General features: G+C 47.0%; 1 protein-coding gene across 1 annotated transcript in view; it reads left to right on the top strand.

The window, feature by feature from the left end:
- Positions 1 to 661: 661 nt before the first annotated feature.
- Positions 662 to 13,925, top strand: part of noc2l (NOC2-like nucleolar associated transcriptional repressor) — a 205,497-nt gene continuing 192,233 nt past the window's right edge. Inside the window, exons 1-4 of the mRNA XM_072477726.1 lie at positions 662 to 684; positions 873 to 1,046; positions 9,873 to 10,053; positions 13,415 to 13,531. Coding sequence (XP_072333827.1) covers positions 662 to 684; positions 873 to 1,046; positions 9,873 to 10,053; positions 13,415 to 13,531 — 495 coding nt within the window. The remainder of the gene's footprint in view (positions 685 to 872; positions 1,047 to 9,872; positions 10,054 to 13,414; positions 13,532 to 13,925) is intronic.

Raw genomic sequence — 13,925 nt, 5'->3', positions numbered from 1 at the left:
CGTGTTGTAAACCTGGTAGTTTTACTACAAAACCAAATGCAGCCTTTATTTACTTTCCAACCAGAGCCAATTTATGTTCGATTCTGTTTTAAACAAAAATTCCCCCAAAGAGATTTTGCCGTATTATGTTTTCAGGACAACAACCTCACTTAAATTTTGAATGACAACGTTGAATTCGAGAATAAGAATAAACTATGAGCGCCACCTTTCACCTCCTCAGCATTCCCTTTGCCTGGTAAACAGTGCTTAGCACTGTTGCTTCATAATGCCAGGGTCCCAGGTTCGATTCCCAGCTTGGGTCACGGTCTGTGCGGAGTCTGCACGTTCTCCCCGTGTCTGCGTGGGTTTCCTCCGGGTGCTCCGGTTTCCTCCCACAAGTCGCGAAAGACGTGCTTGTTAGGTGAGTTGGACATGCTGAATTCCCCCTCTGTGTACCCGAACAGGTGCCGGAGTGTGGAGACTAGGGGCTTTTCACAGTAACTTCATTGCAATGTTAATGTAAGCCTACTTGTGCCAGTAATAAAGATTATTATTACTATTGAACAACAGCAACTTATATTCAAACAGCACCTTTTAAGACAGCAAATGCCCCCAAGGTGCTTTGCAGGAGCGTTGTCAAACAGAATTTGATACCGAACGATTGATGGAGTCATTGGGGAAGATGACCAAACGTTTGGTCAAAGGGTGTTAGTTTGAAGAGTGTCGAAGGAGGAGAGGGATGTGGAGGGAATTCCAGAGCTTAGGGGCGAGGCAGCTGAAAGGTAGGGCCAGCGATAGTTGAGTGACTTAACAAGTAGGAAGCACAAATCGTTGCCCTATTTAACTTTTTTTTTCGAGTCAGCCTTGAACTTTGCTGTAATTGTGTGTTCCAGAAAACTTTCCAAACTCAGTGTCGATGAGTTTTTAACCTCCACCTTCGACTCCGATACGAACGGCGGCTCAGAGGGTGATGATTCGCCTGCTGAGGAAACGAAGAAAAGCAGCAAACAAGAGGGCAAGACGGGAAAGAGAAAGAAAGCCCCTCAACCCAAAGTGCAGGGGAAGAAGTAAGATCTGTTCCCACTCTTGGCAAATCAGTTTGGAACCTTTTGCACTTTTAAAGCATTCCTGTGATTCTGAGAGTTCAGATAACTGCCGGGTGAAGTGAAGTACAAGATGCAGCAATCCGCTAGGGTCTGTTTTGCACAGCAGCAGAGATGCCTTGTCCCCACCCTGGCTGCTGTGAGCATTGAAGCTGGGCTCATGGGAATCACGTTACCTTGTGCCCAAAACAAGGGTGAAAGTTAACAATCATTTTCTTTAGCGGTCATATCAGCCATTTCAACGTTTTCTAGTGGTAATTTCAAAAGAGGCCACTTTGCCCATTGTGTGTGTCCAGTTACAATTCTCTTCCCGCATCCAGTAGTGCTCTAAGGCAGACTTTCATCTGTTTCCATAGTTAGTAATTCACGGAACAGGTTGCTATCTGTCACCAAGGGGGCTTATTGCTTGAGGGGTGCCTCTCTGCATCAAGTGTGGCTGACCAGGAGTCTCTCCCACTCTAAGCGCCAGCTATTGAGGAGTTTTAGAACAACTTTGCAGGTTGATACTCAGCCTGTTTGGCTGTGTTATGTACTCGCCACCCTGGGCCATCACGCCCTGGGGTGAGACTCAAACCTGGAGCTTCTGTCTCGGAGGGTGGGACCCCACGCACTGCACCGGGTGACCACCCTTCAAGTTAATGACCAAATGTTGCACCAAGATATTCCATAGTGAGCACAGACTTGTATATCTGATCTCGTCTCGTGCCTGGTTTGGAAATCCTTACAGGAGGAAGGGTTTACAATGGACCAGCTCCGGGATCTCTGCATTCTTTTCCGATTGAGTTTGTAGGAGGTGTGTGATTGGGAGGACGGTCCGGGGGGGGGGGGGGGGGGGGGGCATACTTTCCCAACCTGCCTCCTTTGCAAAGACTTCTGCCTCCCCAAAGGCCCATCTCCCGTTTGGGGATTGGGAACTTGCTGCCTATTGAGTAATCAGTGTGGATCACTCCTGTTGTCTGGTGAATCGCACTGATGTACACGGGAACATATGACCAGGAGTAAGCCACTCGCCCCCTTGAGCCTGCTCTGCCATTCGATAAGATTACAGCTAATCTGATAGTAACCTCAACCCCACATTCCTGCCTAACCCCAAAACCGTTCGATCCCTTATTTTGGCAAGCATCTATGTAGCTCTGCCTTAAAAATATTCAAAGCTCTGCTTCCACCATCTTTTGAGGAAGAGTTTCAAAGGCTCACTGCCCTCTGAGAAGAAGTTATCCCCATTTCTGTCTTAAATGAGCGACCTCTTATTTTTCAGCAGTGACCCCCAAATTCTCGGTCCTCCCACAAGAGGAAACATCCCCTCCACATCCACTCTTTCAACACCCCTCAGGAGATTCATGTCCTGGATGGATTTAGATTTAGATCTAAATCCTGTCCCAGGAGCTCAGAATTGTTATGGGCCAGGGTTTAGAGAACCCCAAAGTGTATCATGGAGTTCACCTGACCCACAACTTTGAATTGATTGTGGTATGGGGAGCACACGGCCCACTCTACAGGTGTGGTACAGCAGAAATCGAAAATGTTTATTAAAGCAAAACAATGTTTATCCCATGAACTCAAGTTAACCTTTTTAAAACATACAGTGAACATCTTAGCAACCATTAATTCAAATACAACCCCCAAAGAATACAACACTACGTAATCCTTACTTTCCTTTTAACGTCCTAAAAAAAAAAAACTTTTAACAGAAGCACATCAGGTTTAAATTCACTACTGAGAACAGTTATAACTCTGAATTCACCAAATGATCAAGAGATAGCCTTTACATGGTGGAGAGATCAACAGTACACATTCTGTGGCTGACTGCAGCTCCAACAATGAAACAAAACCAAAAAAAACGCAGGCACACCCAAGCTTTTCTCAAAGTGAAACTAAAAGCTGACAGACAGTCCAACTCCATCCACACTCTGGCATCACTGCAATAATAAACACCCATTTCTTAAAGGTACACCCACTACAGTTATTCCATAAAAAACACCCATTTCTTAAAAGTACTCGCATGACAGAATGAGAGAATCATAGAATGGTTACAGCACACATGGGAGGCCCTTGGCCCATTGCGTCCGTGCTGGCTGTCCACAAGAGTTACTCCGCTTGTCCCACTCCCCTGTCTATTCCCCATAACCCGGCGATTTCTTGAACCCTTCAGATCATTGCCCCGCTCTCTTCTGAATCATGGGATTGTTATGACACAGAAGGAGGCCTTTTGGCCCAGCTCGTCTGCACCTCCTCGCCAAATGAACATTGTGACTTGGTGCCTTTTTCCAGACCCCAGCACATTGTTTCTTTTCAAATAGTCATCTCATGTCCTATTTGAATGCCTGGATTGGACCTGTCTCCTCTACCCTTCCAGACCCGAACCCCTTCTGTGTGCGAAAATAAAATCCTCTCACCACGTTTGCTTCTTTTGCAAATCACTTCTAAATCTGTGCCCCCTCTTTCTCAATCTTTTTATGAGGAGACCGTTTCTCTCCTTATTTACCCTGTCCAGCCCCTTATTGTTTTTAACACTTCTCTTCTCTCCAAAGGGAACAGTCCCAATGTCTCCAATCTGTCCTCATCACTGAAGTTTCTCATCCCTGGATTAATTCTTGTGAACCTCTTCTGCAAACTCTCCAATGCATACACATCCTTCCTATAATGTGGCTCCCAGAACTGTACACAATATTCCAGCTGAGGTCTAGCTAGTGTCTTGCATAAGTTCAGCATAACCTCCTTGTTCTTGTACTTTATGCCCCATTAATTAATCGCTTTATTAACTGCTCTCGTCACCTTCAATGATCTATGTAAATATACGTCCAGGTCCCTCTGCTCCTGAACTCCCTTCAGAATTGTAACTCTTCTTTTTTTTTTATTTGATATTTTGTTTTGATTTATTATTGTCACATGTATTGGTATACAGTGAAAAGTATTGTTTCTTGCATGCTGTACAAACAATGCATACCGTACATAGGGAAGGAAGGAGAGACTGCAGAATATAATGTTACAGTTACAGCAAGGTGTAGAGAAAAGATCAACTTAATACGGGGTAGGCCCATTCAAAAGTCTGATGGCAGTAGGGAAGAAGCTGTTCTTGAGTCGGTTGGTACGTGACCTCAAACTTTGGTATCTTTTTCCTGACGGAAGAAGGTGGAAGAGAGTATGTCCGGGGTGCGTGGGGTCCTTAATTATGCTGGCTGCCTTTCCGAGGCAGCGGGAGTTGTAGATAGAGTCAATGGATGTGAGGCCGGTTTGCGTGATGGACTGGGCTACATTCACGACCTTTTGTAGTTTCCTGCGATCCTGGGCAGAGCAGGATCCATACCATTATATATTTTATAATGTCTCTCCATGTTCTTTTTATATTGTCTCTCCATTTAATATCGTCTCTCCGTGTTCTTCCTACCAAAATGCATCACCTCACACTTCTCCGCATTGAACCTCATCTGCCACCTCTCTGTTCACTCCACCAACTTGGCTAGGTCCTTTTGGACTTCTGTATTGCCCTCATCACAGTTTACAATGCTTAAAACATAAAATGGCTTTTGCTTCTGCTGTATCTCCGATATCATCCGACAATTAGTACCCAAGATTTTGTCGTCTATTTTCCACTTTCCCTCGTTCAGTTTTTGGTGCCTTGACTTTTCCACTGACAATATAGTCCAATTCCAACATAGGATTTGGGTGTGCCATAGAATCAGCACCTGTAGAGACCTCCGTGTGGGTTTCTACATTCGTTCATAGAATGTGGGTGTCACTGGCCAGGCCAACATTTATTGCCCATCCCTAATTGCCCTCGAACAGGTGGTGGTGAACTGCTGCCTTGAACCACTGCAGGCACAGGGAGGGGAGTTTCAGGACTTTGACAGTGAAGGAACGGTGATATATTTCCCAATCAGGATGGTGAGTGGCTTGGAGAGGAACCTGTAGGTGGTGGGGGTCCCATGCATCTGCCGCTTTTGTCCTTGGATGGGAGAGATTGAGAGTTTGGAACGTGCTGTCGAATGTCCCTGCAACGCATCTTGTAGGTGGTTTGTGCTGCTGGTGCTGTGCATCGGTGATGGAGGGAATGAATGGTTTCAGTTGATGAATGGAGCTCCAATGAAGTGGGTTGCATTGTTCTGGATGATGGTGAGTGTTGTGGTATCTGCACTCATCCAGGCAAGTGGAGATCCCAACACGCTCCTGACTTGTGTCTTGTCGATGGTGTTCAGGCTTAGAGGTGCCAGGAGGTGAGTTACGTGCCGCAGAATTCCCAGCTGCCGACCTGTAGTAGCCACAGTATTTGTATGGCTGGTCCGGTCCAGCTTCAGGTTAATGGTAACCACAGGATAGTGAGAGATTCAGTGATGGTAATGTCATTCAATATCCGAGAGATGTGGTTAGATTCTTTCTTGTCGGAGGTGCTCATTCCCGATGGTCATTTCCTGGCACTTGTGTGCGGCGAATGTTACTTGCTGCTTATCAACCCAAGTCGAGACGTTGTACAGGCCTAGCTGCGTTTGAACATGGACTGCTTCAGTATCGGAGGAGTTGTGAATGGTGCTGAACTTTGGGCAATCGTCAGAAAACACCCCACTTGTGTTGGAGGGAAGGGCATAAGCAAATCAGCTGAGGATGGCTGGGCCTAGGACACCTGGGTTGCAAGGCAGTAAATGTTAAACCCCGAGAGAAAGATGTAGGTAGAATATTGGTGTTCTGTGCTGATAATTCTCTGTTCAGACTGCTACACATTACAAGAGTGAGTGAAATGGAGCTGTTTTTAATCTGTAATGTAGTTCACTCCAGTAGTTCTCAAACTCTGGACTTTAAGGAGTTCCGCAAAATAATGTGAAACACAGAAGATGGGAGCGGAGTGCGTGCATGGCAGAGTGAGACGGCTGTCCTACTTCGGAGGGGAGCAGGGTAGCGTACGCAGACTTGCCGCCACACCCATTTCACTGATATCTGTGAGTAAATACCTGTTTTCTCGAAAGTATAATTGAAACGGTAGCATTGTGGATAGCACAATTGCTTCACAGCTCCAGGGTCCCAGGTTCGATTCCAGCTTGGCTCACTGTCTGTGCGGAGTCTGCACATCCTCCCCGTGTGAGCGTGGGTTTCCTCCGGGTGCTCCGGTTTCCTCCCACAGTCCAAAGATGTGCAGGTTAGGTGGATTGGCCATGATAAATTGCCTCTTAGTGTCCAAAATTGCCCTTATTGGGTGGGGTTGCTCTGTTACGGGGATAGGGTGCTCTTTCCAAGAGCCGGTGCAGACTCGATGGGCCGAATGGCCTCCTTCTGCACTGTAAATTCTATGAAATCTATGAAACATTCTTTCCAGGCAGTAGTTACACCTCTGAGTGTCACATAGCATGGTGGTGGGGGGTTTGGGTGCGACATCTCTTTTTTTTCTTCTTTTCCTTTTTTTATTATAAATTTAGAGTACCCAATTCATTTTTTCCAATTAAGGGACAATTTAGCTTGTTCAATCCACCTACTCTGCACATCTTTGGGTTGTGGGGGCGAAACCCACGCAGACACGGGGAGAACGTGCAAACTCCACACGGACAGTGACCCAGAGCCGGGATCGAACCCGGGACCTCGGCGCCGTGAGGCAGCAGGGCTAACCCACTGCGCCATCGTGCTGCCCTGGGTGCGACATCTAACCTGCGTCTGTGGCGATCTCCTTCGTGAAAGTCAAACTAAAGAACGGCAACAAAAAAGTTGGAAAACAAAAAAAAACACCGGCCAGGTGAACGCCACTGAACAAATTAAAAGTTGAGAAGACTTTGAGATTGACAGGTTAACCCTTACCTTTCGGTGACAGAGGGCAATTGAATAGGAACTCCATTGTACGATCAATCTGATGAGTCACTTCACTAAGATCCTTCCTCGGGCTCTGATGAATAGGGTCAGGAGGAAGTTATCAGATCTTCAATGTGGTTTTGTAAAAGATAGAGAGATGAGAAATGCTATCTTTATGGTGTGCATTCTATCAGAAACTGCCAAAGAGATGAGAAAAAGTAGCACGTGTTTTATTGATTATCGCAAGGCATTTGATGAGGTGAAACACGAGAAACTGATGAGCATGTTAGAGTCGCTTGACCTTGATGGCAGAGGTTGTAGAGTGATGAGAAATCTTTATTGGGAACAAACTGCAGCTGTAAAAGTTGAGAATGATTGAAGTGATTTTTCTGAAGAGTAAAACAGGGGTCAGACCGAGGTGTGTTCTCTCTATTCAGATTTATCCAGCTTGTACAGTGAAAATACTCTTCGAGGGATTGAAAGCCTTCCCGGATGATTAGTTGGGGATGGCAACTTGGCTGATATGAAAGAACTGTTCTCGTTGCCAACTCCTGAAGAGGAAGATTTTGGATGGAGCAGCGAGTGAAAGTGAGAAGCGAGGGCTGAGCAAAGATTGGAAGAGAATAAAATGCCCAAAAAGAAAATCGTACCAGAATGAAGATCGGAGTGAAGAATGAAAACGTCATATAGGTAGACAAATGTTGTTACCCAGAAAGTAAGTTAACATCAGATGGAAAGGGAGTGGCACGGTGGCGCAGTGGTTGGCACTGCTGTCGACGGCACTGAGGACCCGGGTTCGGGTTCGATCCCGGCTCTGGGTCACTGTCCCGTGTGGAGTTTGCACATTCTCCCCGTGTCTGCGCGGGTCTGACCCCCCACAACTCAAAGATGTGCAGGGTAGGTGGATTGGCCACGCTAAATTGCCCCTTAGTTGGAAAATAATAACTGGGTACTCTAAATTTATTTTTAAAAGCGTCAGACGGAAAGAGCAACTTAGAAACCTGGCGATGGATTTGCGTGGCCAAAATCGTATTAAAAAAAAACCCACATATTATTTTAATATGAATTTAGAGGACCCAATTCCTTTTTTCCCCCCAATTAAGAGGCAATTTAGCGTGGCCAATCCACCGACCCTGCACATCTTTTTGGGTTGTGGGGGTGAGGCCCACGCAGACACTGGGAGAATGAAAGAAAAATTATCATCCTCGTCAAAATTAGCTGCGAAAACTAAGCTGAGAATCCTGGCATATGAGATCTGACCAATTTTGACAGATGGAAGTGAATGCTGGATAGTCATCGAAGCAAGGCAGAGAAGAATTATTGAGGCTGCACAGTTCCTGTATTTTGAGGCGAATAATGAAGATTTCTTGGGAAAGTTACACTACCAATGAAGCGGCGATGGTCCGAGACCAACAGAAATCTGTTGACTAAGATGAGGAGAGAGGGAGCTGGAATTTCTTGGGCACGTAATAAGTAACCATGATTTAGAAAGTCCGATGCTGATGGGATGGATCGATGGGAAACGGTGGGCGAAGAACAACTTTTCTAAAGAACCTCACAAACTGGGTGAATGTGCCGCCAATGAAAATGCCTCCAGAGCAAGATTAACGTGGAGGTCCATGGTCACCAATGCCCCCTCGGGGCATGGTAACCTGAAGAGAGGGTGAAGAGCTGGTCAGGTGAGGGACGGTTGAGGACTCTGGGTCGGTACTCGTTGGGAGTTTAGAAGGTGAGGGGGGGATCTTATTGAAACTTAAAGGATACTGCGAATCCTGGATAGAGTGGACGTGGAGAAGATGTTTCCACTGGTAGAAAAAACTAGACCCAAAGAGCGCCGCCTCAGACTGAAGGGACGATCCTTTAAAACAGATGAGGAGGAATTTCTTCAGCCAGAGGGTGGTGAATCTGTGGAACTCTTTGCCGCAGAAGGCTGTGGAGGCCAAATCACAGTGTTTTTAAGACTGAGGTAGGTAGGTTCTTGATTAATAAGGGGATCAGGGGTTATGGGGAGAAGGCAGGAGAATGGGGATGAGAAAAATATCAGCCATGATTGAATGCTGGAGCAAACACAATGGGCCGAATGGCTAATTCTGCTCCTATGTCTTATGGTCTTATAGGTCTTCAAGGCTTAATTTGCAGACTAAATGTTACCACTTTCTTTTTACTGAATCTTTTGGGTTTCTGTTCACGTACGGGGCTTGTACGCAATGCATGAATGAGTGAAATGGAGCTGTTTATAGTCTATGGTGGAGTCCACCCCAGTGGCTCTCGAAGTGAGATCCGCAGGCATTCTGGGGGTTCGTGGAATGATTGTGATTAAGTGCTCTGAAATGGGACTGGACCCGCAGCTGTAGAATGAGTTTGATTCACAGCGGCTTCGACTTTTCCTTCCTCGTAGAGTAGATTTTCCATTTCTCCTGCCGTGTCAGCGAAGAACAGGCTACCGTCTTGTCTTTTCACAAGCAGGATCACCGACTGTCTGCTCCTCCTGCAGCCGCGTATCGCCCGGGAACTCCCTTGCTGAAGAAACTGGTAACCCCACCCTTGGCGTTGGTGTCGTTACCACCAGAGCTTTGATGTGTGGCCCTGGGGAACATTCACCTCATTGTCCAGAGAAGGCGTGAGATTCTTGAGCATTGAAACACATTTTTTTTAAGGGAAAAAATTCTACAACAGACATTTACTTCCCCCTCAAATTAAATTAATTGAATTCATCAAACTGAGGAGGGAGGGGGTAATCAAAATGGGGAAACTCCAGTCGGGATTGGTAAGCCAGTGAGTCCCAGCTGACACAATATTCCTAAAGGTAAGGAAATCTCATTCACTGATGCTTTTTCACCCTTTGATTTCCTTTCATTTTACAGTTTCTGGAAATGGTTTGTGATTTTACAAGTTAGTGAGTTCTGATTGACTGCCCAGTGATGTTCTGGTTTCGATTGCTGCCTTGCTGATGATGTCTTAGTCGTGCCCTCCCGAAACAAAAGTGACTTAAACGAGATATCTTTTTCTTTGTCTCGTTAGGGGCGAGAAGTCGAAAGGTGCCGCCAAAGAGCATAAAGAGCAGCTCTCGCGACTGAAGGAGAAGGACCCCGAGTTTTTCCAATTCTTGGAGAAGAACGATCAGAAGCTGCTGAATTTTGACGACACAGACAGCTCGGAAGATGAAGAAAACCCGGTGCACACACTGCCAGCGGAACTCGAGGTTACCGCCTCTTTTGTTTCAACCTCGGGTTCAAACAAAGGCTTTTGGAAGTAGTTGCACGAGAGTCGCTTGTGTTTAAACAGAGCAAACTCTTAACTCTGGCGGTTAGAGCAAACTGACTTCTGTTCGCGTAGTCGGCAGCTACAGAGTTGCCAATTGTTGGGTGTTAAATATAGAATCATAGAACTTCCACAGCACAGATGGAGGCCATTCTGCCCATCGAGTCGGTACCGACCATTTGAAACAGCACCCTTTCTAGGCCCACTCCCCCCACCCTATCCCTGTAACCCACCTAACCTGCGTATCTTTGCACTGCTAAATATGCCTTTTTATTTAAGGCTGAAAGGTGCTCAGGTGAGGTTCCCCGTGGGGAGGCAATGGCATAGTGGTATTGTCACTGGGCTAGTAATCCAGAGATCCAGGGTAATGCTCGGTTCAAATCCCACCATGGCAGATGGCGATTTGAATTTTAAAAATGATCAGACGCCTCCTCTTGCGTCAGGTACCCATCAGGCCTTGCGAGGGTCCAAGGATTTCCATTGCTTTGGTCCATGATCTGCTTGGCAAAGTACTGCAGCGGTTTGCTGTTGCCCTCTTCCTGGCCTGTTTGGCCAGGAAACCGTCCCGCGCTTTACGACCGTCATCAGGCTTATTGGAATTAGGCTGGCAATCAACCTGTTTGGTCACGTCAGGGACCTGCCTTCCGTGGCCGTCGAGTCCTGAAGTGGGACTTGAACCCGGAGCTTGTGGCCCAGAGGTAGGGAAGCTGCCCAGTGCGCCACAAGACCTCCTGTCCCGGCACCACGCGGTGTCTAGCTAGCCAAGGCGGATTGAATTCCATTGGAATGACTGAGCCACCTACCCACCCACCACTCCAAAGCTCACTGACCTACATTAGCTCCCGTTCAAGCAACGTTTTGATTTTAAAATTCTCATCCCTGTTTTCAAATCCCTCCATGGCCTTACTCTCTCCCTACCTCTGTAAACCCCCCCCCCCCCCCCCCACCCCCACCCCACCCCACCCCAGCCCACAATCCTGAGATAACCGTGCTCATCAAATTCTGGCCTCTTGACCAGCCTAGATTTCGCTGCACCATTGGTGGCCGTGCCTTCAGCTGCCTGGGCTCTAAGCTCCGGAATTCCCCCGCTACAGCTCTCTGCTTCCTTAACCTCATCTTCCCTCCTTTTAAGACGCTCCTTAAAGCGCCAATCTCATTGACCAAACTTTTGGTCACCTGACCTATTATCCCCTGTCGTTGCTGGTGTGATATTCTGTTTTAAAAAGCTCCCCTGACGGGCGGCACGGTGGCGCAGTGGTTAGCACTGCGGCCTCACGGCGCAGGGGTCCCAGGTTCTATCCCGGCTCTGGGTCACTGTCCGTGTGGAGTTTGCGCATTCTCCCCGTGTTTGCGTGGGTTTCACCTCCGCAGCCCAAAGATGTGCAGGCTCGGTGGATTGGCCACGCTAAATTGCCCCTTAATTGGAAATTTAAAAAAAAACTCCCCTGAAGCAGCCTGAAAAATCTCATTGTGTTAAAGGTGCTATATCAATAGAAGGTGTTGTTGAATGCAAGGTTTTATTTTGTTACGTGTTGAGTGGCATGAAAATATACCCAGAATCCTTTCTAGAAATAGCAGTCATCAAAATTCCATCGGGAGTGACTGTGGTCACAATTGGGATTGTAATATGCAGATACATTTTTTTAAAAATATAAATTTAGATTACCCAATTATTTTTTTCCCCAATTAAAGGGACAATTTAGCGTGGCCAGTGCACCTTCTCTGCACATCTTTGGGTTGTGGGGCGAAACCCACGCAGACACGGGGAGAAAGAGGAAACTCCACACGGACAGTGACCCAGAATCGAACCTGGGACCTCAGCGCTGTGAGGCAGCTGTGCTAACCACTAGGCCACCGTGCTGCCCTGATAATGCAGATAAATTGACCAGTACATCAACAATGATAAAAGGTCCAAGGTAGTTACTGCACTGCATGACGCCCCCTGGCGTATGCTGCGCAAAATTGCGTTGACTTGGGCTGGTACAGTGGTTAGCACTGCTGCCTCACAGCACCAAGGACCCGGGTTCAATTACGGCCTTGAGCGACTGTCTGTGGAGTTTGTACGTTCTCCCCTTGTATGCGTGGGTTTCCTCCGGGTGTTCCAGTTTCCTCCCACAGTCCAAAGGTGTGGAAATCGGGTGGATTAGCCTTGCTAAATTGCCCTTTAGTGTCCAAAATGTTGGGTGGGGTTGCTGTGTTATGGGGATAGAGAGGCGTTGGCCTAGGTCGGGGCTCTTTCAGAGGGTCGGTGCAGACCCGATGGGCCTCTTTCTGCACTGTTGGGTTTCTATGACTCCAGTACACCATTTTTGTGCCACACCCCTCTTCATCCAACTCCCAACAACAGATCGTCCCAGTCCTTTCTCCCCTGTGTGTTTGGCCCTCAGGAGAACATCAAAGCCAGAAATACGTCACTGCTTTAACACACCGAAATTGATGGGCTCAGCCACTCCTGGTGACAACGGGCCCCGCATTGTCAACACCTGAGAGTGAAGAACTTTCTCCGGAATTCCCTGTGTGCAGAAGGAGACCATTTGGCCCATCGTGTGTCTGCCAGGTCAAGGTACCTTGACTGCACAGAGTGGAGGGAACTTTGAGGGACTTCTGCCTTGGTGTTTGTTCACATCAGCCGTCGGAATTGTCAATCCAAGTTTAAGAAGCCAAGGTTGTAGGTTTTAGCAATGTTTTTTTAATTTTATAAATTGAGGACCCGATTATTTTTTCTTCCAATTAAGGGGCAATTTAGCGTGGCCAATCCACCTAACCACATCTTTGGGTTGTGGGGGTGAGACCCACGCAGACACGGGGAGAATGTGCGAACTCCGCACGGACAGTGACCCGGAGCCGGGATCGAACCCGGGTCCTCGGCCCCCTTGGGTAGCAGTGCCAACCACTGTGCCACCGTGCCGCTCCGGTTTTAGCAATGTAAACACATGAACTGGTCCTTGGGCTGCACGCTTCTATAATCGGAATGAAACCAGGGGTAACGCAGAAGTGTCTTTGTGCTACCCGGCCTTGTACTGAGTTCACTGCATGGCACAAATATAAAAATGGATGAGTGCCGGAAACGTACAGCACCTTTGCCAATATCCGTTGGCCAGATCAATCCTAAATGGCTCATTTCGCTTCCTGGCCTGAGTCCTCTGTGTCTTCGTTCAGGTTGCCATCTTTATTTCTTAACGTCTGTGCTCAATACGGCAAGGGTGCTCGCAGGTCCCTTCTCTTGATAAACGTGCGTGATCGCCGAAGTCTTAATTTAAAAAAAAAAAAAGCTGAATTGATTTTGTTTTCCCTCTTTTAAGTTGGCATCTGACGATGAGGAAGATGAAGAACAGCAACCGACCACAAAGAGCAAAAAGACAAAGGACTTGATAGCAGTCACTGTCCGAATGGTGGACCAGTGGAAAGTAGAAGTGGAGGTCAGTCACCCTAAACTAATTAAATGCGCACTACGTTCTTTAATCGTGGAGATATTGCTGGCAAACGCATTTTTTAAATTGAGTTGTTCCTGTGTTTCCTGCATGAATTAGGTGTGAGGGTAATCTAATATCTGCTGTGAATGTTACAGTTTAAAAACGCCGACATTTTGGGAGTGTTTTGAGTGCTGAATAATGTTTTGTGTAAGAGTAGATCATTATCGCCAGGAAGCTACTCGAACAAATGTTAACCCTATTAGAACCTGGCCTTGGGGACAAATATGTTTGGTATGTTTTTCAGCTTCAAATTGTACTATAAAATATCGAGCTTAAGAACGTAGTAAAGTTATGCTCCATTGTTCCTGGAGACAAGGCCATGAGCCAGTCTATTCATTTC

Source organism: Scyliorhinus torazame, chromosome 16 (assembly GCF_047496885.1).
Source record: "Scyliorhinus torazame isolate Kashiwa2021f chromosome 16, sScyTor2.1, whole genome shotgun sequence".
Taxonomy (NCBI): Eukaryota; Metazoa; Chordata; class Chondrichthyes; order Carcharhiniformes; family Scyliorhinidae; genus Scyliorhinus; species Scyliorhinus torazame.
Note: the sequence above shows the minus strand (reverse complement) of the source record. Positions and strands in the feature narration are given on the sequence as shown.